We start from the raw sequence: 26,197 nt of genomic DNA on the forward strand, positions 1-26,197 counted from the left end.
CTCCCACACAAAGACGAGGGCGGTCGAGGCGGCCGCGGCTCCCGCCCGCCCGCAGCCTACCGACCCCGCGGCACCGCATGGCGGCGGCGCTGCGGCTCCGCCTAGCGCCGCCCCCGCGGAGCTAGGCCAGGGCGAACCGCGGCCTCCCCCGCCGCTCGGTCCTCTCCCGCCCGGCTCGGCCGACGCGTCCGTCCCCGCCGCCTGCGGGAGGAGCGAAGCGGGGCCCTGCACAGCCCCGCCATGCTGCCTCCGGGCCGCCGCTCTCTCTGCCGCCCGCCGCGCCGTCGTCGTCGTCGTCCGGCGGAGCTCCTGCCCGCGCTCCTGCTCCTGACGGCGCTGGGGGGCGGCGGCGCCGTGCTGCCCCCGGGCTGTAAGTACGACGGTCGTCCCAAAAGCGCCGGCAAAGCGGCGGCCGGCGGCCCGGTGGAGGTGAAGGTAGTTTGCAGCAATCTGGAGCTCGCTCAGGTCATGCCTCCCGAAGCGCTGCCTAACCGGACGGTCACCCTGTGAGTACCGTCCCCGGAGCGGGGGGGGCGGGGGGGTAGGCAGGCGGCCTTGGTGCGACGTGGACGGGATGGGGGGAGGTACCACTGGCCTGAGGTAAAATGGGGTCAGCCGGGGTGGGGGCGTGTGTGGGGGAAGCGTCCCGTTACTCACCGGCGGGACGGGCGGCGACGCGGGGGGCTCCGCGGGGCGGTCTCGCCCCGCGGAGCCCCCCGCGTCGCCGCCCGTCCCGCGTCGCAGCATCGCCGCACACCCCTGTTCTTCCCTCTTGAGGCTGCTCTCTATCAAAGGGTTTAGGCTGTTCGGAAAGCTTAGGTGTTCCTTTATTAAAAGTAGTTCCACGATTTTATTGATTTTTTTTTTTTTTTTTTAAACTTCCCTAAATTTATTTTCTCTCAGGAGAAACTCAGCTTCGGAGTCCCATGCTTTGAGGTAGTTTTAACAACCAAGTGCTAATAGAGAGTGTGAGCTGCCCAGTGTGCGGTAGGCTAGGTGGGCCTGAAGTTCTGTGGTAGCAAACAGTAACTTGTTCGTTGCAGCTCACAATAAAACCAGCTGAAGGGACTTATTTTGTTGGTTTTTTGGGAAAAAAAGTCAGTTTACTTCCATGTACCAGTAGGCGTGCTTTTTTTTTGTGTGGAGGCAATCCTAGCTCATCCATTTGAATAACAAGTTTCAAACAGGATGTGCAACTTACTCCAAAGTAAGAAATATGTTGCTATTTACTTAGACATCAGTGTGCACATGTTAAAGGATTTGCAAGTCTTGAAACATTGTCTGGTCACTCTAGCAAAGAAGTTTATAGAGTCCTAGAATGGTTTGGGGTTGGAAGGGAGCTTTAAAGATCATCTTGTCCTGCTCATCTTGTCCAACGTGGGCGGGACATCAGCAGCACTGATTTCATCGGTGGATGGTCCTAAAAGTGAAACGCTGTCCCTTCTTGAGAGTGCCTTAAAGTGACTGTGCTACCATGGGAAGACTCAATTGCAACCAAATAGTATGCAAGAAAATCAATGAAAAGAAACTGAATTAAGGGGTCTAGTTTAAGATATTTATCTACTTAATTGGAAATTACAGGTTTGAAAGATCTACCAATAATCTGAGTTTAATAAGCACAGAAGGTATATAGTTCTGTCATGAGAACAACCTGACCGCTGCTGTTGCAAGCTTTGACAGCACTGAAACACCAAGGAAGAGCTTCCTTCAGGAAGTCTTAGTGAGGTGTGGACCCAGTCAGTGACAGATGCATGGATCTGGACCTATGAGAAAAGGGAAAGCCAAAAAAAGGGAGGTGATTAAGGCTAAAGTAGTTGTTTGTGCTTGGCAGTCTGCAAAGGTTCGGAGAATATTTCTAAACTACCTGTGAGAAGTGGCCAGAAATATTCATATGTGAAGTTTCTGAAGTAGAAAAGTAAGCTAAAAGTAGAAGGTGATGACTGTTCGATCAACAAATCCATTGTAATCTTTGTTAGCCTCAAATGCTTTGCTGGTGATTAACTATTAAAAATACAATATTATCCATTAAATTTTGATAACAGTAGGTGTTAGTATGGTTGATATGCTGAAGTTGACCGTGGGGGTCTTTTGGTTCAAAAAAACTTGGGAGTCACAGCTCTGATTGCGGTGAAAGACAAGCTGGTATCGAACACAGCAGCCTTGCTGTGAATGGATCTTTGTTCGTAATCGCAGTGACAGAAGAATTTGGAAAAATGGTTCATCTTTCATCATGATTTTTAATACTCCTTCATTATCTGGAGTGTATCTAGAGCATATCTACATACACTAATTAGTTGCTTTCAGTTTTAACTGGCCTTTGAAGTTACTGATAACTTCGAAACATTCATTTTTCACTTTTTAATAGACATAGCAAGAAACAATGTGGTTTTTTCATTTTTTTTTTGTAGTAAGTATCATAACTGTGTTGATACAATTAATATGAACGCACACTTTGAAGTTTTCCTTACATATAAGGCAAAGATTAAACCAGTGCTTCTACTTTTTCTAAGAGAGTGGGCACAATAACTGTTTTGGTTCAGGATCTTTCAAGTTTGTTGACTCTTGAGGCATGACTTCCCATATCTCTGAGAGGTGGTTGTGTTGTGGGGTTTTGGTTGGTTTTTTTTTTTACTGAATCCATGTTAACCTGGTTGGAAAGTTTTGGTGATTTATGCCAATTGCCATTTCACTAACGTTGATTGGTAGTGGCTAGGTTAATCATTATCTAATCTTTTGCCAAAAATTACCTTTTTTTTTTTTTTTTTTCCTCCCAAGCTGATACTTAGAATTGCAGTACTTGGTGGATAGAGGAAGGTTGTCTGATTAGAATCAAACTGCCCTGAGTTATCTAGAATCTTGATTCTTGTGGGATTATTCTATTAAGATAAGTTCTAGTTCTATTATATCTTTTTGGATTAGTGGATCACTGCAGAGATAAGTAGCTGAAAATAGATCACTGTTGTGCAGATCAGCTACATTTAAATTTAGTTAATTTTCTTTTATGTTGACTCTCCCTTTGCCCAAACCAATTTAAATACAAGAACCTGTATAGCTTTATATAACTTTTTGATTTTTGAGTGAGCTAGGAATGATTTACATTATATTCATTTTAGAAATCCTGATTCCGTCCTTATTACTGATCAAACTCTTAGCCTTTCAGTAGATCTGCTGCTGTGCATTTAGCATGTACATTTTTTTTTTTTTTCCCAATGAAATATTTCTGAGGACAGAAGTCTCTTAAATAGTGAGGAAATAAGAGTGGAAATCAGAATAAATGAGTAGCATCTCAGATACAGGCCAGGTTCTTTCGTTCATGCACACTTTTGTAGTTAGTGGTTAACAATGATATTGATAAGTTTGGCAAGGTCACTTAACTTATGAAATGCACTGGCCTTTGTTTACCACAAACCATTTTATTGTCCTAGTAATTTAGGTCAGTATTATGTAGAATCTTCAATTACAATTCAGAAAAAATATTCTAACTTTATTTCAATTGATAAAAGACAAAGTAAATTTGTTTGATGATTGAGGAAGGAAAGCAAACACTGGAAGAAGAGTACTAAAGTATAGAGAGATGTCTGTTTTGGAGAACAAGTAATGTTTAGGATTTCTGGCAGTGCTGCGAGTTCGGATTCCTTTAGAATCCAGGCGGAATTACCTGGTGCTTTACTGAGCAGTTATGTCAAATTCCAAGGTGAATTCAAGTTTAGTTGCAGCTAAAGAAGGGACTCTTTCGTAGCCTTATGTAACAAAAACTGATTGGGATGCAAATGAGGAGTGTATCTACATGAACACCATAGATGGCTTTGACCTTTGTAGTTTAACCAGCCAGACTGGATGCTTTTGGTGCGAAAGTAACATAACTGGGTGAATGTAACTCAGAGCTTCGTCTGACATGCTCTGTATTTCAGTAGATAAGTGAAGCTGCTGCTGTGATTCATATTTAAGTAAGGAATGCACTATGCTCTTGTAATAGAAGTCTTGAGATAAGATATCCATTGCTGTTGTGTTTCTTGATGCAAGGTCAAATGATGATGCCATAACTTGTTAGATATTAGCTATTATTTTGTTCTTTGGAAGAGAAGGTGTAATCCCACTGAAGACAAGCCCGTTAAATTGTAATCCTTGTTATTTGTTGAGAATTTTAGTTACTTATTACACCTAGGTTGTTCTGTAGGAATAGGAATCAAAATAAACACAGGAAAAGCATATATATTCAGTAGAGAATTGTGTTTCTGAATCGGGAGCCTTACTGGTCTGCAAACAACTTTGCTTACCCACATATCCTGATAGGAACATATGAGTATCAGTGTTTGCACTTATAAGTGTTAGAATTTGCAAGCCAGAGCATAAGCCTGGATTTCTGTTCAAAGGTGTCCGAAGATATGCTTAACTGGGGTGCTGTTGAGAAACATCTTAAAATGTCACAGTTTTTGTCCAGCTCCTAAATATAGTAGTGTCAAGCTACCTCCATTAAGCAGCTGAAAGGCATACTTATTTGGCCTTCCAGATATCTGCGCAGCCTTTCTGTTTGTAACATGAATTCCTAAATTCCCAAAGTTTCAAAACAAAAGGTCACCCATATTGCAAGGAGTCACCTGTAACACAATGTGCAATTACATTGTAATTACATGAATTGTGTGTAATTATATGAGTAATTTTTTTCCTTCTTGCAGAAAAATTACTCTTCAAATTTTAAAAAGAAAGCAAATAGATATTATATAGTGACTTATTTTTATGATTTTTTAAATATTATTTTCTTTTTTTGAGGTGTGATCTGATGCTTTGCTAAACTGTTTTCACTTCCTTTGTTTTACGTAGATGGGCCTTTTTCTATTATGTGTTCGGAAAAAAGTGTCCTTTACCAAAACATTGGCAACTAGGAAGTATGGGCATAGTAAATGTCTTCTGTGGAAGTTTGCCTGTTCTTTCAAAGTACATTTCCATTATTAACTTGAAGGTACTCTTGACAGCTAATCCCTCTTTTGTGAAAATAGTTTATTTAGGCTGTTCTAAGTGCTCAGTACTAATAACTTGGGCAGCAGTAACATTTTCTGAAGACACAAAAGGCTAATAACTCCCATTAAAAATTATCTTAAAATTTTCTTCGGTTAGTGGGTACATGAACTATGCAAAATATATTTTACTCATGAACACGTGGCAGTACAAAAGCAGTACTTGAGAATTGTCGTACCCACAATTTAGTAATTTGCGAGTACTTGTGCATGGCTTTTTACCAGTTGCATCTGACTCCTAAAAATCATTAGTGGTGTTTCACTTTGTTAGGCTTGTATTCTAGTACACCTACTTGGTATATGTCTGTCAGGTTTTGTGTATGTCTTATCTCGTGGAGAAGATAGCAATCTGCATTTGAAATCAGATTCAGGCTTTGCTGTATGCCCTGTTCCCACACTGATTCATTATTGTGGGGTTGTTATTGTAGGATATCGAATGCATACGGTATTTTTTTGATTGTGTACGCTTTTGTGTATATTTGAGTATTGCAAGAAAATTCTGAGGTCACAACAATTTGAACAGTGTTTTCTTCTAAATTGCAATATTTTGTTCTACCTAAAAAGCTACTCAACTTCGGAAGACATCATGTTACGCTGTTAATATGTATCCATGGGGGTACCCAGTCAAGTGTGAATAGTGTTCTCTTGTTTCTTTTACTGTTGCAAGAGTGGCTTGAACATACATGGTGGGTTGTAATCGGTAATAGTCTTGATTGTATCAATGCATACTGATTTTTTTTTTTTTTTTTAAAGATTATTCTTCTATGTAAGCATTTTAAATTGGTTTGGGTGCCTTTTACAATAAGATTATTGTACTTTTGATTAAAGACGTGAAGTAATTAGAAATATGTGTTCTGTACCATAGATACAACTGTAGGCAGTTGTTACAAGCCTGGGGCTAAGATTTTGAATGAGCTATGTATTTGTTACTGTTGAGTTAGAAATAAGGGAGGAGGACAGAGGTAAGTTCTGCAAAAATCTGGAGAGCAAACTTATACTTTTGTAATAAGGACAAATAAATTTTTTTAAAATGTGGATTAAAATATTAATGTGGAATTACCCAATACCTTTATTCCCATTAAGATATCCATGTAAGCTGTGCCCCTATGTGTTCACTAGCCCTTCAGTGAGTGTTAAATGTTCGATGTGTTATGCTGTATCTAGCCTCAGGAAGAGAGATTTTCATCTTCAGGACTTTTTTTCTTTCATTGTTGTCTTTTATTGATCAGTAGTACACCTGTTTTTGTTTCAGTTTGGCAAAACTCTGAAATATTAAAATTTAAAAGTTAATACCAAGAGTTAAAGAAATAGAATGAGAATTTGTGCTGCAGTGATGAAGAATGACCACTACATGCATCTCATTACTTTTTGCTTGCAGTTTATTCATGTTTCAAAGGTTATTTTTGTGATTTAGAACAGGTATGGAGCTGCAAGATTAGATTTTTTAGAATTTAATGTTTTCCATATGTACTTTGCATGGGCCAGATATGTTGCAGGTTCAGGGATTTGTCGTTTGCCTTATTTAGTCCTTATCTTCATCATAATAGTCTCCATAATTTTTGAATCTATACAGTTTAAATACTTTCTTTGTAGCAGTAGTTAATCCATGAAGATTAAAAACAGTCGAGCATTTCTTTTCATTAATAATAATAAATTGTTTTAAATTTAAGAACTTCAGAGAAGATAACTAAACTATGTTTTTGTGAATTTTGCTTTCTGCAGTGAGATAATTAATGAATTTTAAACCTTAATTTGTAAAACTTTAAATCTATTAAATATCTGTAGTCTTTAACACAGTAAATAGGTGTTGTTTATTTTCATGCTTGGATTTCACTGTTTGTCTCTCTAGCACTGAAAACTCCAATGGCTTGCTGCCCTTACAGTGCCACAGTGGGACAGATCATACCCATGAATTACTGTTTATGTGCATTACTGTGTTGTGACTCCTTGGGGAATGACACAGGGCACGTCCAGTGGTGCAGTACAGTACTGTCCTACAGATCTCTAAGCTGCTTTAGAGTGAATGAGATGCCAGTGCACTGCAGTGCAGAGCTGCCAAGTCCCAACGTAGTATAGTTGCTTTGATGGTGTGTGTGATCCAAGCTAGTCAGCCAGTTTTGGTAGGGCTGCAGAGTTGTTGCTTTTGGAGTAGGAACGTGACCTTTTTGGCAAGGTAGACCAACTAAGAGCCTTTTTTTTTTTTTTTTTTTTTTTTTTGAAAATAAACCACAACAAACCAAACATAATAAATGCAGATTGATTAAAGACATTTAAGAAATAGGCAGCTTAATTCCACAATTCTGTCTGCACTAGACAGTGTGTTCTAGGATTCGTCCAGACGAGTCTCCAGCATTATGGCTCTAGGTGACTGTGGGCTGTGCAGTCTTCAGGTGCTTTCTTTTAAGAGTACAGTCTGTGTCCTCTGCTAGGTCAGTTTCATATAGGGAGAAAAAAAGATGCTTTGAGGTAGAGGGAGGGAAGTTAAGGTCTAGATATGGAGTGAAGAAAAGCATGGAGACTGGATTAAAAGGCAGAAACTACTACTGGGAGTTGGGAGGGAGGGTTTCTTTGAATGGATGCATTGGTTATGGAGATGGAAAATTGGAAGGACTTCAGAGGGAATGAAGGCAGAGCAGATAAGGTACTGAAGGGTGAAGGGTGACTGTAACTGGCTTAGCAAGAGATGGGCAAAGATTCATGGAAATTCAGCAGCTACCTACAAAATCAGTAAAGGCAGGATTAGTGATGGGATGCCAGTAGGAGAAAATGGACCGTTATAACGAAATGATCTGGGAAAACTCTTCTGGCATTGTCCGCGTGATGTGCTGTTTCCATCTGCGGGAATGAACATAAAGGCTTATTTCTGTCAGGTACAGGCACTTGTTATTAGTTAGCCCATGTTGTTATAGAATAGCTTTTACCTTGAAACTTAGTATCACGCAGAGTTTGCAAATTATGCACAGATTTTTAAAACCATCCTGTAAGACATCCCAAACAACCGATTCTAATACCTTGAACTGTTGTTTTAGGATAACAGTCTCTGCTATTAACAGGAATTTAGACCAATTCTCAAAATTGTGTGTCAGTGGGCTCATTAAGTTGCAATGAGCTGACCTTACAGCTCTGTGCTGGAGAAGGGAGGTCCCCTTCCACCCTCTCTTCCTGCTTCTGACACAGGGCTGATCAGGAGCAAGGGCAGGGAAAAGGAGATCTCGCCCTCTGAGTGTGGAAAGTTACATCCACATTCAGCTGCCCGTGAAAACTGTAGCCTGAACTGGAGCTGGTGTGTTTGTACCTTCCCAGCCTCTTGCTGTGTGGGTGGGGTTTTTTTCCCCTCCTTCGCTGCTGTACTAGCATTTGTCTGGCTCCATGCCTAGTCAGTGCAGGGGGCTGAACTATCAAAAAAACTATTGACTTCTGTCAGATTAGGATATAAATTTTCCTGTGCCAGCAGTTGACAGGAAGTGCTTGCTAATCTGTCTAGACAAAGCACTTTCTAGAGAGCACATACACCTGATAGGAAATGTAAATACATTTGAGACTGGGTGTGACAGTGTATAATACTACTGTGATACAACACGTAGAATGTATTGGCTGTAAGAGCTTAAGTTAGGAGAGTCTGGCTAGGCATCTGTGTGTGTGCAGTATTTCTTGTGAAGCAAGTTACTCTCTTGCACATATGTATGGTGGCTGGAGGGGCAGGGTAAACTTGCATTAGGCTGCAAGTCAGTGAGGATGCTAACAAGTGTACATCTGGTGGATAGGAAATGGGAAACTCAGGAGGTGGCAGAAGGGAGGGGAGTAAGACAGGAGGGTTACTACAGAAAAAGCTGATCATCTCTTAAACTAGTGCAGATGCTACAGATTAAAAAAAGGGGAGGAGGGAGAGAACTTGGAGGAAGCTTCCCAGGATGTAATGGTCATAAGGGTTAGGTTTCCAGTGCTTTTTTTTTTTAGCTTTAGAAATGGTAACTTGGAGTTAGTGTTGGAAGAAATTGGATGTTGCTGTGTTGTCTTAACTTTCTCTTAGGTAGGCCTGCCAGCCTGGGATGAGTACTAGAAAGAGAGGTTTGGTTGGTAAGGTTGTAATTTCGCAAGAATTTCTTCTGATAGTAGTATAATTTTCAGCAACATTGCTACTCACTCTTGCATTCTGTTTTGCCCCTCAGCTCTGCCCTCTAAGATGATTTTTATTTAATACTTTTACATAGAAAATTCACTGAGGTACTCCAGTGATTGCCACTGTATTTCACTAGAAATAAAGAATTTCTGTTCTTGGAGAATGGTTTGTCCTTAAAGAAAGGCAATAAATAAAGCAAGTGGTCACATACTGAATACAAGGAAAAAAAAATATTTTTAATAGCAGTGCACAAAGTGAGCATTGTTGTTTGAATGATGCAGGCATTATGTAGGGGGGGGAAAAAAAAGCCTGTCATTACATCATATAAAGTTAGCACATTCCCAGTTAAAAATGGGGCAATATAAATAGACACAGTTTTAATTCTGTAATTTCATTACTTCTGAGAGTTTTGGTTTACAATCTTAATATTGTTTAATGTGCGTAATAATGAAATAGCACAGGAAATCTTTTATCTGTTGCAGATTTCTGTTTTGCAAATGTTCCATTGCTAAGCTTCCTGAATTCTAATGTTTTTGTTAAATTGGAAAATACTGTCTCCTTTTGTTTTAGGGGCTTTGGAAATACTCATAATTCTTTCTCTGTATGTAGCTTGTGGAGTGTTTTCATTTCAGGGTTACTTTTAAGCAAGTACTCTTCATGTTCTGCTTAGTCCATTACTTTTTCCCTTTGACACCAGTAGCTTGCTAGAAGGCAAAATACTAACTTTTTGGAAAGTCCTGGTTTTATATCCTTGTTAAATCACACCTTCTACAAGATAAACTTTGAAAAATGTATTTTTGCATGTTCACAGCTTTCAGCAGAAAGCAGTTTTCTTGGTTGTACAGATGGTTATTTTAGTCCAATTTTTGCTGGTGGCCGCTTTCCCAGTCCTTAGAGTATACAGCCATCATCATGAAATGATCTGGTTTATTTTCTATTTCCTGGCTCTCTATTTGAGTCTCTTAAAATGTGTTCTGGAAGCTACTTCAGCATTCAACTAGAAGCTACACTGTCTCCCAGGCTTTGTACAGGCTTCTTGGAGGCCATTTTGACTCTCTTGTAATGGTGTTAATAGATGTGTGTGTATTTTAATAGTATGCTACAAAAGGATTAATTTGTGAAGTTTAGGGTTGCATTCTAAATTCCTGTCTAGTTGACTGATGTCTTAGTGATGGTTGTTTTATAGCTGACAAACCAAAATTGTTTCATAGAACAAAAGCTTTTTTCACGTAATGCTTATCACCTTATTCTAATGGTAAAAACGAATCAAGCCTTGATTGTTTTTTTTTTTCCCCCGTGCTGTACCAAAATGAAAAGGTTGATCACATCACCTTTAGTATCTGTTGCTAAAACTCTTTGTAGTACAAGGGACAGACTTTGGGCTTGACCGCAGAGTTATGTTTTGCATGCTAGCAACTGGGCATCTATTTCTAAAGGTCTCGCCAGTGAGTTAGAGCCAGAGCTGAGTTTCTTTGCAGAGTTTTGCCAAATTCTTCTGCCGCTTTATGGAGCAAAACGGAACCAAGGCTTTCAGATCCAAGCTGTGTTCAACAAAGGAACATTTCAGCAATGTTCTTGGAATGGGTGAAAAGCTGGGGTGGTGGTGGTTTTTTTTGTTTGTTTGTTTTTTGTGTGTGTACAGGTTGGTATTTTTTTTTCTTGAGGTACATTGTTTCAGATCACCTCTTTGTCTCTGCAGCCATTCTGTTCAGTCAAAGGAGAGGGACCTGTGTTGCTTTAAGGTGACTTGAGATGTTTTCCATAGTGCTATCTAGAACCTACTTTTCAGCTGCCTTTTCTTCCAAGTTTTTTAATTCCTGTGGCTGTAAGTGTGTGTGCATGCAGTAGCTTCCCATTTTATTTTCTGTTATATAAGGGTTGGACAAGCAAAATGCATTTGTTCCAAGCAGGTATTGTTGATCATTTAAAAGAGGGGGGAAAAAAAAATCTGATCTGGAGCTTGTAAGACATGGAGCAACAGTGAAATTGGGCTATGGAAACCCCTTTGTGAAATCTCCAGGTACATCATTTAGGTTGCAAAGTCAGTTGTTAAAGAAGAGTTGAACAAGATGGGGATGAGTAGTGCTCTACCATTTTCCCTTTAAACTTATTACTGATGGAAAAGTTCGCATATTTTCAGAATTACTTGCCTCTTAGGAAAAATTATGGTCTGAAACTAGTAACTTAGAATTATTATTGATCACAAATAATTTTCTGTGTCTGAGTGGTACATAATAGTCCATCGTTTCACTGTACATTAATGCACAGAAATTGTGAAATTGACTATAAAACATCTACTTTGAGGTGAATGCTTTATCGTGTTTTGTCTTCTAATGCCACATCCCTTAACACTTCAAATAATGTATAGACTAAATATATTAATAGCGAGTTTTAAACTGCGTTTTTTTTTAAAGATTACACTTACAACATTTTTAAGTGTGAGGAAATGTCTTAGGTTATATGGAGTGTTGTAAAATCTATCATTTATTGTACTAAACCTTTATGGTTGAGCAACTAACAGCCTCTGCAGAGAAAATACTAAATCAGACTGACTATAATTTGTACATCACACTCCAGAGAGAAATTTACATAGTGCACAGATATTCAAAGGCTCCTACTTTAGGCCTATTATTTTATAGGCAGTGTCAGAAAACTAATTTTTTTTTTTTACAGAACTGTAATTTTTATTTAGTTTAAATTTAGTTCAGTCACTTATAGCTACTTTTGAAGTGGTTCCTGCTCCATTTTGAATAGCTCCTTTTTCTGGAAAAAGTACAGGTGAAATCAGTGCATCTTAAGATGAAGACAATTATAACTAAAATACAAATTATTTCTGTGCTACCAAAGATTGTATTTTGCTTGCTTGCTTGTGTTTTCTGAATATTTTTCTTCTTATTTTATCCATAAGTCTGAAATTGGTCTGTGTTTTTTTTTGCTGCTGCTGTTATGCCTTATGTTCAGTTTGCATTAACTATTAATGAGGTTTGTTATAAGGTCCTTTATTCGTTTCTTTATATATAATGATTTTTCTTCTCACGTATGTTTCTGAAACCAGGAAGGATGTTGAAATAAAAGTGTACTTTGAATAGATTTGGGTTGCAGAATCAATCCTGTACTTAACATTTCTACAAAGAATACTTACTATTTAGGTTGAAACCTTTTTCTCTTTGAGAAGAAGTGAAAGTAGTTTCAAAGACTTTGGGATGTGATTTTAATGCCTTAGTTAAATTTTACTAGTTTTGCAGGCATTCCAAGTTGTAGATGATGATGATGATGATTATTATTGTATTTACGAAACTTGCTGTCTTGCAAATGCAATTTCTGGTTTTCTGTTACATGTTGGTCATTCCTTGATGCAAGGGTTCCTTGATGCAAGGGTTCCTTGAAATACATGTAGATTTCTGAAATGTACCCGGGCTGCTTTGATTTGTACATCTGTTTTTAAAATATTCTCTGTGATTCAGTTGTCCGATCATCTAGGTTACCACAGCTTCAGCCAAGGGGCAACTTTCCTTCTTTCCTTCCTGTAAGGTAGCTTAACGTATTTGACTCTAGAACTGTATTTTCACAAGAGCAAATTTTCTTAGCTGACACTCTAGGGGATGTTACAGGCATTACAGGCACATACAACAGCAAATTCTCAGTATACTTTTAAGTATATTTTTCTCATCCTTTCCACCATTCCTGTGATCAGTCTTCACCTGGGACTAGCTGACCGTGTAGCCTACAATGCTGATCACACTTTTGTGGTTGATATAGAAATTGATCTCTTGGAAGATGCCTTGAGTAAATGTGTAGTTTAACGTTAGTTGCTTGTGGAGCAGTGGGCACCGGGGATGACTTGAGATGAGCTGCAGAAGTACATGATACGACTATAAAGGGAGCAGAATGAATGGGATCTCCTCCTTTTAGCATCAGAACTGTTACCTTGGTTGAATGATTTACCCTTAACTTCAAGGATTTTCAAACCTTCCATCTGTCAGACTGGAAATGGAAAGATTTTCAAATAATTTGTTCAGCTGTCTTGATTCTGTGTACATGAGATTGACTTTGAGTGAATCTCTCTCTCTCAGAGCTTTGAGACAAAAAATTGGCTGCCTTGTGTCTGTCTAAACCACAGGGGCTTGAGGCAATCTTTGAGGAACATGGAGAAGAAAGCTACTTAGTGTAATATATGGTTGTGTCAAAATGTTGCTGTTTTCATAGGCCGGTATTTCTGTATTTTAGTTTTATCTTATTCATGATGTGTTTTGAAGTACTAATCATTGTCATAAGATTAAAAAATTTATGCATTGGGGGAGAGAGAGGTGTATGTGGTTTGGTTTATGGCTATTGCAGAGAGTATCTGAAAGATGTAGTAGAATACATGGAAAGAAATCTGCGAGTGGCAGTTGTAAGTGTGGAAGTAGTTTTCCAGCCTGAAGATGTAATAGATGTAAGTGAAGTAGTGCACGGACATGTTGAATCTGCAAGGATGCATTTGATAGAGGACCTGTCTGAAATTGAAGTGACTGTAGCAGAGGTTGTGGAACAAACTGACAGAGTGAATAAATTTCCAGGACAAGATGCTTTGCACTGGAGAACTTTTAGAAGAACTCAGGGATGAAAAAGTCAAATGATGAATGTCTGAAGTCTTGCTTAGAATGAACTTGATTTTTGAGAACTGGCAGGATGGCAAATGCTGATTTTTGTAAGTGCATCAGTTTAAGGGAACTACGTGTTTCCAGTTGTGATGTTTGTGTTGAACACGTCAGTAGAGTTTATAATAAATATATTGGATACCTGGATAAAGAGAGGGTTGTACTTTGGAAAATTTACATCTCCTGTAATGGGAAGCTCTTCCCCACAAACCTTTGGAGTTCTTGAGAATCATCAAAATATTTACAAGAATGATCCAGTTGATGTAATGAGAGATAGTTGCTTTTCCAAAAGGCATCTCTCAGTCCCTTGCCAAAGACATTTGATGAAAATAATATGTCAGCCTAAAATGGAAAATCAGTGTATGAACAGCTAATGTGCTGAAGGCTAAGAAGTGGATGTGAAAGTAAATGGTTAGCCCTCTCAGTGGAGTGGAATCTTAAAGACCTGTAATGTACAACATATTTCTTAATGACCTGTAAAGCAGTGGGAGCAGGGGGTTGATGGAGTTTGGTGACTTGCTTGATGTAATAAGTATGAGGGTAAAGTGAAGAATTTGGAAGAAGTTTATGAAACTAATAATTGGACAATAAGATGGCAGAAGCAGCACACTGTAGAAAAGTGAAAATCGTACTGGGGACAATGACAATTCTTTCTTCATATATAAGATGATGAGCATTGACCTGACCAGAAATTTTCAGTTCTTAGTACAAGTGGTAAAGGCAGAAGAGATGTTGGGAATTGCTAGGAAAATGGTAGGAAACAAAACAGAAGATAATTATCCCAGTATGTAGATTTAGGACTTGGCTGTGTGTCGAATACTATTTCAGTTCTGGTGGTTGTGTCTCTGAATAAAGCTGGAAAGAACTGAGAAATTATGGTGGCACAAGATAATTTTTGTGAGAAGAGTGAGTAAAATATGAAGGAGACCATTTAGGTTTCTACGTAATTGCACGTGGCAAAGAGAGGGTAGGTAGGGATCGGTTACTGCTTGTTTCAGTATAAGAAGTCGGGAGCATCACATGAAGCTAGCAGGACCTGTGTTCAAAATGAATGAGATGAGGGGATCTTTGTGGAATGGACCTTTGTACTGCGAAGCCTTTCATAGTGTTGTGGATGCCAAAACTCTGCATGGTTCAAAAGCAAAACAGGCTTTTTTGTGACAAAAATATGTAGCTGTATAGAAAGCAGGTCCTTCTAAGTATGGAAGCATCCAGCTATACAAGGGATTTCCTAACTTCAGGATAATTTGCATCTGCAGATGTCTGTGGTTGGAGAACAGGCTACTTGGCTAGATGGGCCTGATCCAGTTATTCATATGGAAGAGGGAATTTGCAGTTGTGTGGTCCTTTAGGAGAAGAAAGGACAGACAGAAGTAAAGGAGTGCTCACTGAGCTTATTTGCAGATGTCTTAAAAAGATTGCATTGAGGAGAAGGTTGAATGTGTGAAGGATGGCTGTGAAAGGTGCCACAACATGGGAGAAGTGAGCGGGTGCAAGTGGCTGAGGGTGGCAGCAGAGGAAGTGGGAAACAGGCGATATGTTGTGTGGTTTTGAAAGCCAAAATGGGGATGGAAGAATAGAATATTGAATGTGTAGATTGGTTGTTTAATACTTCATTTTCTATTATGTCAAATCTGGTATTTTATTACGATAATCCTATATGGGTGTACTTTCTTTCATATGTTAATTATGTAAGCTTGCGTGGTACTTAGAGCACATAACAGAAAATCCTCTCTTTCTCCTTCAAAATATTTAAGCAGTGCTGTTATATACACCTCAGACAATGAGCTAGGCATTGTAGTTTGATATAAAGGCTGTTAAACAAAAAGATTTACACCAGAAGTGTAGGCTGCAGCAAATAATTTTGCTACCAAACTTACATTATCCTGTCTGTTTGTGTTTACAGGATTCTGAGTAATAATAAAATAACAGAGTTGAAGAATGGTTCCTTCACTGGATTACACCTTCTTGAAAGATTGTAAGCACTTTTTAAAAATCTGTTTTCCCTTTAAAAACAAAGTGATATACTGTTTATGTTTCATTAATAATTCTGAGAACAAAATGTCTTATTTCAGATGTGTTCTTACTTTATTTTGATGTACTTCTTTGTGATTGAGGAGTTAATATAGTTAAGCGTTCTCTTCATGAATGAGTGTAACAGCATAAAGGAATAACCTCACCTGTGGGTGAGATTAGGGCAGTTTCAGTGGGAAGTTCACTGGAATCCTGTGATGACTGGATTTGCTTTGTGGTTGTTGGTCTCATACAAAAAATTATGTTATAAAAGACAATTATTTCTTTGATTTCTAATTAAGTGTCAAACTCTTCATCAAACAATTGTAAAGTGTATATGTAAGGGAAGTGGATATATTAGAGCCTCTAAAAGAGGCTAGATTCATTCTAAGTTTGTTGCTGACATTTATTTTAACAGTTTTGCTGTTTACTTTACAACTTCAGTATATACTGGATGTAGGGGGGCGGGGAATGGGAGTGAGTCTGATGGGTGTAACTTCTTGGAGACCTTTTGCTTCCTGTTTTCACTTTCCCTTTCAGATAATATATCACCTATGGGATAAGAAGCAGCATTGTGGCTTCTGTTACAGTCAGCTTTTTTCCGGCTGGTGGAAGGTCAGGATTGGCAGGTTGATCTACCTGGGAGCAAGCAGAAACTTCAGAGATAAGGATTTTTCTAGGCCATTTGACTGGGAAAGTAGCCAGTTTCATAATCATCCTGCAACTCTAGGAAGAGTTCCAAATGGCTTTTAGCTTTAGGGGATTAAAAGTATTTCATTCTTCCTCTAAAACTTGAAGGCTGTAAACCTGGTCACCTGGCCTAAATAAATTCAAGCGCTTCCACCATTCCATCCCCCACATGTCAGAAGAACGATTTTTCTTCTGCACTGGCAGATGAGCTTTGTTGTAGAAATAAGCCATTGTGCCAGAGAAGCAAGGTTATCAGCAGTGATGGCATTCTAGATCTTTACTCATTATTTTGGCATCCTTGCTTAGGTAATAAACGCATCTGCTGACAGTTGTTATTTGTTGTAACTCATTACAATTTTCAGACAGGAAATACTTGAAACTCTAATTAGTTTGAGGTGATCATTTACATTTGCCCTATGAATCCAAATCGTAAGAACCCAGCTTTCTTCCATTTAACTCCTGTCATTTGTAAGGATTTTTTAGGTTATTTTAATATCATCTTTCATGAAAAGGAACGAAAGCAGTAAGGAAGACATCACATTTTGACCATTTAAAATGATCTGGGGTAGCAGTATTTTTAGATGGTATGGTGGTCTAGCATGATACACTAGTCATTAATGACATTTCCCCCCCTCCCCATGTGCAGGACTTTTAAAATTAAATATCTATTTAACCATAGTACAAGTAAGCTTTTCTGTTTTAAATGTTCTTGTGACCTTGGACAGATGCTACTTTTGTAATTAAAATAATTTTTCAAACTTAAATTAATAGTCAATGGAAAAAAAAAAGAAAGACCTGGTGACTATTTTAAACATTAACATTATGTTAAGCAGTTTAAAATTGTATTCCTTAATGTTCACTGTGGTAACTTGCATGCCTTTAGAATTACAGTTTTTTCCTTATTTTTTTTTCTTACTCCCCCTTGTTTCCTTATGACTGTTTTCTTTCTTTGTAGATATGCTCTTTTCCCAAATTTTATTTAACAGATGAAATGGAGGTAAAAGAAATAAATTCAATCGAGATTTAAATAGTTAATTCAGACAGTAGCATTGTCACGTAACATTGCTGCTTACCAGGGGAAAAATTTTGTATGCCTTTGATGCTTGTATGTTCGTTCCTTGTAATGTTATACTTCATAGCAAATATTTTTGCCCTTTATCCTTAGTGGTTTTTGGGTAGAGTTTAGATGTATAGATATATTTAGCCAAAGCCTTTTAAAAAAATAAACTAATATGGCAGGAACATGTACCTGCGTAATAATTGTTTTTAATTGCATTTTAATCAGCATTTTGATTCCTGAAATAAAGCTTCAGAACTGCATAATTCATCTCCTAACACACTAAACTTGTGTTCTCCTGTTTAGTTCTTATACATCTTAAATGAAAATTTACATGAAGTGGTTTCTGTTATTTTTTCAGTTTTTCAGATAAACTTGGACGTATGGTATCTGCAGCTTGCAAATCGTTGCCTTTTAGGTTATCTTTTTTTCTTAAACATGTTATCTCTTGACCTCATCCCCATCTGACAATTCTCCATAGTTACTATTGAAAGGGAGAGATTGTTTTGTTTGCTTATATGCCCCAAAACTATGGGGAAGCACTTTAAAAATGCTGGCCCCAAGTAGGAATTTCAAATCTCTTTGTTAATAACTTTGTGCATGTATGTTAATTTATGAAAATGCAGAATTTGGTAATGCATTATTTTGTAAACAGGATGATAAGATTACCAAAATAAGAGAGTTTTTTTTTACTGGAGGGTGAAATGTTTGTTAATTATAGTAGAAAATGACTATGCTATGTCTACATCTACTCTTACAGGAAAAAAGTCATGCAAATAATAGCTGAATAACAGTAAACAGGTCAAAGATTTTTACTGCCATAAGAGGCAATTAAAGTGTCTGTACAAAAAGATGTTAAATATTTTAATCTCCAGTGACTTTCTTAATGCTATGTTTTGCTATGAATTTCCTGCAGTTGAAATGTTGAAGTAACTTCTTGCACAACTAATTTGTGGCAGATAATTTTTATCTAGTAGAGATTTGACTTTAGCATTATTCAAAGTCCAGTAATTTAGAAGCAAACTGCTGTCTTCTATCTGGAAGGTAGCTAGTGCTGTCTGTTGGCTATTGCAAGGATAAGGAAGATTATGTATTTGTAAAATAACTATTTTTCATTGTACATAAGGGAGATAGGAAGAAGAGACAGGCATGGAATTCAATAAGATATTTAGATAGCAAAAGAAGGATTTGATATTTATCGAACTGTGAATAATGACAAGGGTTTACCAATGTATTTTTAGGATATACCTTTGAAAAGGGGAAATACGCACTGTGAAGGGAGTGTTATTTGTAGCTAGTCTCATTTTTTTCTCTCCTGTTTTTACAGCACCAATCTGTAGATATATGGATGCCTTAAATAAAAACAAGAACGTCTTCATACTTTTTCAAACAGTAACAATTTCTGATTTTAATTCTTGTTGTGACAGTGCAGCAGACCATGTGAAAAGGTGGACTTCAGTTGTCCTAGTGGTGGACCTGAACTTTTTTTTGGAAGTCTTTAAAAGTGGTTGGGAAATGTCAGTATTGTTTGAATATTATTGAGCAGAGGAATGGTTTTATGAATAGTTAGGAACTTCTGCTCTAACCTTAGTTCTGCATTTGGTTCTGGAAGCTCCATCTCTTTATTAGCTGTAGCTCTTTCAGGAGAAGAATGAGAGTGTTAAGCTACAAAATATTTTTTTTTTTCCCCATGCTCACCTGCTTCTCAGGTAATTTCTGAAAGGTGAGTGGTGAGGGAGTGGAAATGTGCTTCTAGTCTCTGCTGAAAAATCTGTGCTGTGAAATTGAGTGCTTTGGAGTGTTCTGAACTGTTGGAAGTATAGAAATTATTTGAAGGAAACAAAAAGGTTTTCTGGTCTAGGTTCTAGCTTTTGTTTAATTTGCAGAAGTGTGGTATTCTCAAGCGCTTTTTTTTTAACTTTTTTTTGTATTACATCTTCAGGAAATTTTATCTATTGTAGTTCTTCAGTGCATGTCACAGGTGATGTGGTGGGGTAAGCCAAACAGCAAAGTGATCTAAGTTGCTGTTGATTTCTTTAGATGCAAGGGGATGTCAAAAGCATGTATAAAAACTTTTCAGAAAGTCTAGAGGTGATTTTTAGTAACAGCTTTTTAATTTCCATTTGGAAAATATCCAAGTCTCAGAAGTATCTATTAATAGTCTCTTCTTTCATGGTTCCTTACAAACCTGGAATCTCCAGTTGATTTCTAAACTTGTATTAGTTTAATGTCCTCAAAATTAGTGATAGATTTGAGCCAGTTTTCCTCTCTGAGACAGAATTACTTGAACCTGGTGAAACAGCTCCAGCAGCATTTGGTCCTCACATACAATTTGACTATGTTGACTTGAAAGCGGAATTCTACATCGGAGACCCACATGCAATAAAGTATTGGGCTTTGTTATCGACAGTTTTGGTGGTACCCTAAATATTTGGCACACTGATGGTGAAAACTCAAAATAAACATAACCTGCCGTATTTTAGGGAGAACACCTGTGTGTATAGGGTAGAATTTGAATCATACACAGTGAATGATGAGGAAACATAAAAAAATTTTCATCAGTCATAAGCATTTATTGGATCTTCCCTGCATAAACTCTACACCTCATAGAGATGTGGGAGGGATAGGATGACTTTATAATGTTTAACCTATTTTTGTAACTTCTTTGACCTCTTCCCCCATTTCGTTTTTGAAAAGCTATTTCATACAGTAAGAGTCCATGGTAGCTACTGTCTTTCTTGTCTGACGTTCGTTTTCAAGTTCTGTTTGGGAATTAATGATAGTTTATCCAATGGCGGTTGAGAGCACTAAATAATGTGTTCGTGTCAGTATGTATATATGTGCGCATCATTTGTTTGTGCCTGCAGGATGCTTTAGTAATAATTACGACAATCTTAATTGTGCTGAGACAGAAAGCAGTAGATTATAGGTAATATATGTTCATACCTAAGTAATTTTTAAGTATGTGTATGTGCACTTTTAAGGCATAGACAGCTGGACAATGAAACATTTTGTTATAAATTCTAATGAAATGAAAGGATTTTTTTACATGGCAAACTGTAGTTATATTTAAGTATTCTTTCATTAAGATATTTTTCTTATCTTAACAAGGTAACGTTAGGTGTGATTGTAAGGCTTCTAAAAATATTTTTGTTGGTAAATTGCTATTTGCCCACTTGATCACAGATATGAAAAAGGGCTGTTCTAGTTGGACGTCAGAAAATTCTTCATAATGAGAATGGTTAAGCACTTAGAGAGTTGAGTGATGAAATGGTAAAATCGTCATCCTTTGCAGTTTTCAGGACTTTACTGGACTTAACAGTGGGGCACTTAATCTGGTTTAGTTGTGCTTTGAGACAGAAGTTGGACTGCATGACCTCAGCTCATCCCTTAAAACCTGAGTTTTTCTACGATCCTAATCTCAGTTAGTCACCTTCCCTAATAAATACAGAGGCATCCTCATTTGCACTGCTATTTAGATGAATTAGAAAATTAGGGGTTTTTTTAATAGGTTCTTAGTGTAAGACTGGACTACTGCCTGGCTTGCGGGGTTTTTTTGTAGTAGTATTCTTAATTGCTAGGTGAAAGATGTAGTTACGCTAAGGTGAAAGATGTATGGATAAACTAGAGCGTGGGGAAGTTTTAATATTGCCCTAACTGAAGCCCTCATCTAAATGATTTCTTTGGAACAGATTTTCTTTTATTTGGACAAATACATATCTAGAACTATATCCTGTTGATTGAGCTTTGCCAAAGAAAAATTATTAAAATCAGCAGCTTAGATGAGTAAATTCCTGTTGCTAAAAATCAGTAGTTTGTATAAATGTATTAATAAGTGTTAAAAACAACACAAACTTCGAAGCCAAACACACCTTTCTGTTGAGATTGTCTCCCCCACCTCCCTTCTACGTGAGAATCCTATCAGTCTGTGGTTTAACCACAAGTGTCGTTTCTTCATTGAGAAACTCTCCTAGATCCTGGAGTCCTGGCAGTTGCATCTGCCTGTGTATCAACATCCTTCATTGTTTCTGAAGAGCTGCCAGACATGTCAGCACTGTGTTAATTTTGATTATCTTTAAATGCCTCTTATTTCCCAGTTTTCATCTGCTAATACTTTTTGATAAATGCATACATAGCCAGTGCTTTCTAATGGCTGCCACTGCGGGGGGGAACCGCAGAGACTCCCCAACTGTTGTAGTCACAGGCTGTGAAAATGCTGACACTTCAGGCATTCAGGGTGTTTTTTAAAAATTACTTTAGTATGGTGGTTCCTTAATGCTTTGCTGTCTTATTCACAAAATACAGAATATACATCGAATGAGTTTTATGAAAATATGAAAAATGTTGGCATTTCTTTTTAAAAAGAATTTATTAATTCTAGTGCAATTATTCTTCTGGAACTGGTATTAAGACCTACCAAGGAGAGGGGGGAAAAAAAATAGACTAGTCATTTTTGTCAGCTAATCTGACAAAATATACAAACAGGTTGTAGAAGCAGTAAAACTCTTGCTTTTAATCTGAAAACTATATTTATTTTTTTTTCCCGCTGAAGCAATGGGTTTAAGAAAGAGGTGTATCAACAGTATGCTTTGAATTTAAGTAATGAAATTAAAGATCACTGATAATCTAGACTAGTGGATTTCCAAGGCATGTTGTCGAGGTTTTTCACCCTGAGTGTTTTCCACAGTGAGATTTTAAGTTTTAAATCGGAGTTACGTGACTTTAAACTGAAATTTATAATATGAACAGTAAGTACAATTTTTCTTCCCTGTCCCAAAGACTGATGGTAAATAAGTGATGAATAACATTTAGTATTCTCAGGTTTGTCATGGTCTTGGTACTGGGTTTTTAAGCCTGCTGAAAGAGGCTTAAAAACATTACAATTCTTCAGGCTTCTGATGCTTCTTTGGAAGCAGTTGGCAGTCCCTGCCACCATACAGGGCAACAAAATAAAGTTGAAAGAAGTGTGTATATGTCATAGTTTTACTGAAAATTAATTTACTCTACTGCAAGGTAAAGTTAAAGTATTTAAAGTATTTAAAATGTTTATTAGATACAGCATTGAAGCATGATACGTGTGCTGTGACACGGTCTGTTGTACCATGATTTGTTAATCTGGCTGTAGGAAATGCTATTGTGAAATCTTGGGATGACTTTATATTTTCACTCATGCATATCTGTGTGATGGTAGATGTAATCCTCTTGTACTATTCTCTTTTGGGCAGTATTATTAATGTTGTGGTAGATTTAGGAGATGTTTTTTCTATCCTTGCTAACTAAAACATTGATTTTAATTGAAATCACTAATATTCTTTTCAAATGCAGACTGTTCACATATTTCCAAGGAATGAGAAATTTTTCTTGTAGTAATAAGTGCCTGAGAAGTTTCAGGTAGTAATATAGTAAAAATGTGGATGGATAAGGATATAGAAATAATTTTAGCATTCATGCAGTGATAAAGCTTGTTCAAAACTGTATAGATGCTGTCAGAGGCTTTCTGTGACCTTCTAAATTAAGCTGTATCTGCAGATGTCTTGAGTTAGGAGTTAAAATTCCTGTATCACTTGTACAATTAATAAAGCCGTTTACTGACATAGTTACTTTACATTTCTCACAGTTTCCTATTCTGGAAACTTAAGATTTAAAAATCTGTGCTCAGAGTTTTTTCACCAGCTTTGTTTGGGATTCTCAGCCAGGGCTTTGCTTTTGTGGCATTACATTGGTGGAAACTTCCAGTGTTGTATCTTTGGTGCATTTTTAGGACCTTGTTTTGCTTCCTTTGGTAGATGTTGGGCACTACTGAAGTATTAAAAATTAGTTAGGCTGAAGAAGACAACACTGTGCTAAACAATATTGTACTATGTCATGAGCAAATGTTACACCCTGAGCAACTGTGATCTATTCAGACACAGTGGCAAAGTGTCTTTGACTCTGTACCCTTTCATGGGATAAGAACTGATAGAATATTTAAAGGAATACACATACTGTTTGTATTCCTTTTCCTAGTTAAAATAGGGATTGTCAAATTATGAAAGATACTATGTTAGAGAAAGTAGAAATGTGTTGTAAGGTTTTTTGGGGTGGTTTTCAAACAAGTTGAGACAAGTTAAGTGTTTCTTCATACATGTATATCTGTTTTAAAGGGTAGTTTGTGGTATGTGTAATGTCTTAATTTTTCTCCACAGGGACCTTAAGAACAACCTTATTAGTACTATAGATCCAGGAGCTTTTCTGGGGCTTTCATCTCTGAAAAGACTGTAAGTAGTACATCTAGCTAGTCAGTTTAAATAAAACACCTCTGAGAGTATAGTCTTAGGTTCTGGAAATTTAGACAGCAAAGCTGTTCTATATTAAAAGTTGAATATGTATATGTTGTCTAAATTTATACACACACACACATATATGTATGTATAAAACAAATTCTGCTTTCAGTCTTATGGCCGAAGAACATCCACTGCTTGTGGCTTGGCAGTCTCACTTGTTGTTACTGACAGTCTCTTGTATTATTCTCCCTTTTTGTGTTTTGGTGACTTGAAACGTCGCTGGGTAAATGTTCATGCAGAGCTTTGATGCCATCAAGTCTCGCTTTGTTAAATGTTAAACTCCTCATGATTTTTTTTTTTCCCAAAGGTCATAGTGGAACACAGAGTCCCTTGCTATTAATACTACACTGAAGTTACAGCACTGTTAATGCTGCTTTATTGAAGGTTGTGCCAACGTTCCCATTAACACATTTTTTTGGGATTTATACTTTGGCTATAAAAATTCTGTCCCAGATGAAGCTTGAAAAATAAGACCTCAGTGTGATCCCCTTGCCCCTCGCCCCCCTCCCCCCTCATCAGCATACAGTTTTTTCTTCTTAAGTTTTTGTACTATATATGTTCATCTGTCACTGATCAGATGATCTGGCTCACTTAAAAGGAAGTTTTGTTGGTAACTGCACTTTTGAAAAACCTTAAAAATAAAGCTGAAGGACCAATTCTAGACCCTAACTACTTGCAAGCTTAATTTTATTCCTTTAAAAATTTTTGGCAGTTCAATTGAAGACCTACACTGTAAAATATACAGTATTTAAATATAGAAGTGGTCCCATTTACGTACAATAAGTACACTAGAATAGGTCTCTCTGGCATGTCAAAAAATTAAATGATGTAGCACACATGATAAATATACTGTACAAATATGAAAATTTACTATATAGTAATGTAAGCCAAGCTTGTTCCAAGGGGATTTACTGGTAAGGCTAAGCTCATTTAACAGTATATGGGCAAACTGTTATTCAGAAATGGAATAAGGATTCTGTGTGCATGTGTGTACATCCATATAGCAGTACCTTTTGGGTTTGGCTGAAAAAGACTAAATGTATGTATGGTGCTGTTAGTCATGAATTTTAGTTGAAATACTTCTGTTTGCAGATTGTGTGCCACATGGAAATAAAACAGTTTATTCTGATTTTTGCTTTTTCCCGTTTATAGAGACTTAACTAATAACAGAATAGGCTGCCTGAATGCAGATATATTTAGAGGACTTGTAAATCTTATTAGATTGTAAGTATAACGTGTTGTATATAATTTCACTTTGTAAGTTTTAGTCTTGTGTAAGTTAACATTCTTTGTTTTAATGGGAGTAGTTTGTTTTAAGTGTGTGTTTAAAGCATGCCGTGTGGCTATGCTTGTGGGTTGTTACTCAATAGCAAGCTTAAAAAAACCCAGGGCAGCAGGGGCAACCGAAACCATACTGCTCAGTGCTCTGTCTGCTTTGTGGTCATTTTCCGGTTGCTTAGAAGGTATAGTGTGAGGGGTGGGAGTAGCAGACTGTGCAAAATATTTTCCTTCTAAAAATATTTCAGGGTTATTTTAATATCTGTGCCTTCTACTGTGGCGTCCGTGTGGTTGTGTTTTGCTGGCTTGCTTGCATGTTTTGTAGTTCTTCGTTTACTTTAAAAAAAATAACATGTAAGATTACAGAATGTTTCTTTGCCCTGGTTGTTAGCTTCTTACACACTGCTTTCACGGATATAGAGCACGTGGGGTGTACAATATTGTTTAAAAAATATCCTGGTAGATCAAATACGCTTCTTATAGCATGTTAATAGCAACACATCAATTCACTGTGAACAATGAAGTTAATTTTAAACTTCTTGAAACGTATGCTCAACATATGCTCATTGTTGCTTTAAATAAAAATAAAGTATTTGCGTATTTGCTTTCAAACCTTGTTCCAAAACTTAGAATTCTTCAGCTAAAAAAGAAGTTACGGGGGACAGTTTATTTGGGGATTTTTGCTAGGCTATCAGGCCTGATTATTATTCTTACAGTCCTGTGAACTGTGACAGAGTGTAGGTTTTAAAATAATGTTATCTTGAAGAGGGATTTTTTTTTTTAATTGTTTGAACGTGAGTTCAAATCACAGTACTTTTATTTCTTAGGAATCTTTCTGGAAATCTGTTTTCTACACTTACACAGGGAACATTTGATCATCTTAGCTCACTAAAGTCTCTGTAAGTACTTGTTCATCTAATCTTAATTTGCACGATCGTTTGTGGCTAAACCACGACATTGACAAATGCCATTTTAGATACACTTGCTTGTACTACAGTTTCGCATTTTTATTTTTAAACCTCGTAACAGTAGTTTCTTTATCTGAATAAGCCCATAAAAAA

General features: G+C 37.3%; 1 protein-coding gene across 1 annotated transcript in view; it reads left to right on the forward strand.

Annotated features, from left to right (window-relative positions):
• The first annotated feature begins 240 nt into the window (after positions 1-240).
• The window catches only part of ADGRA3 (adhesion G protein-coupled receptor A3), a 61,262-nt gene continuing 35,305 nt past the window's right edge, over positions 241-26,197 (forward strand). Inside the window, exons 1-5 of the mRNA XM_086464094.1 lie at positions 241-506; positions 15,682-15,753; positions 23,721-23,792; positions 25,011-25,082; positions 25,964-26,035. Coding sequence (XP_086320220.1) covers positions 241-506; positions 15,682-15,753; positions 23,721-23,792; positions 25,011-25,082; positions 25,964-26,035 — 554 coding nt within the window. The remainder of the gene's footprint in view (positions 507-15,681; positions 15,754-23,720; positions 23,793-25,010; positions 25,083-25,963; positions 26,036-26,197) is intronic.

The sequence above is a fragment of the Leptosomus discolor genome, chromosome 4 (genome assembly GCF_034619465.1).
Source record: "Leptosomus discolor isolate bLepDis1 chromosome 4, bLepDis1.hap2, whole genome shotgun sequence".
In the NCBI taxonomy this organism is placed as follows: domain Eukaryota; kingdom Metazoa; phylum Chordata; class Aves; order Leptosomiformes; family Leptosomidae; genus Leptosomus; species Leptosomus discolor.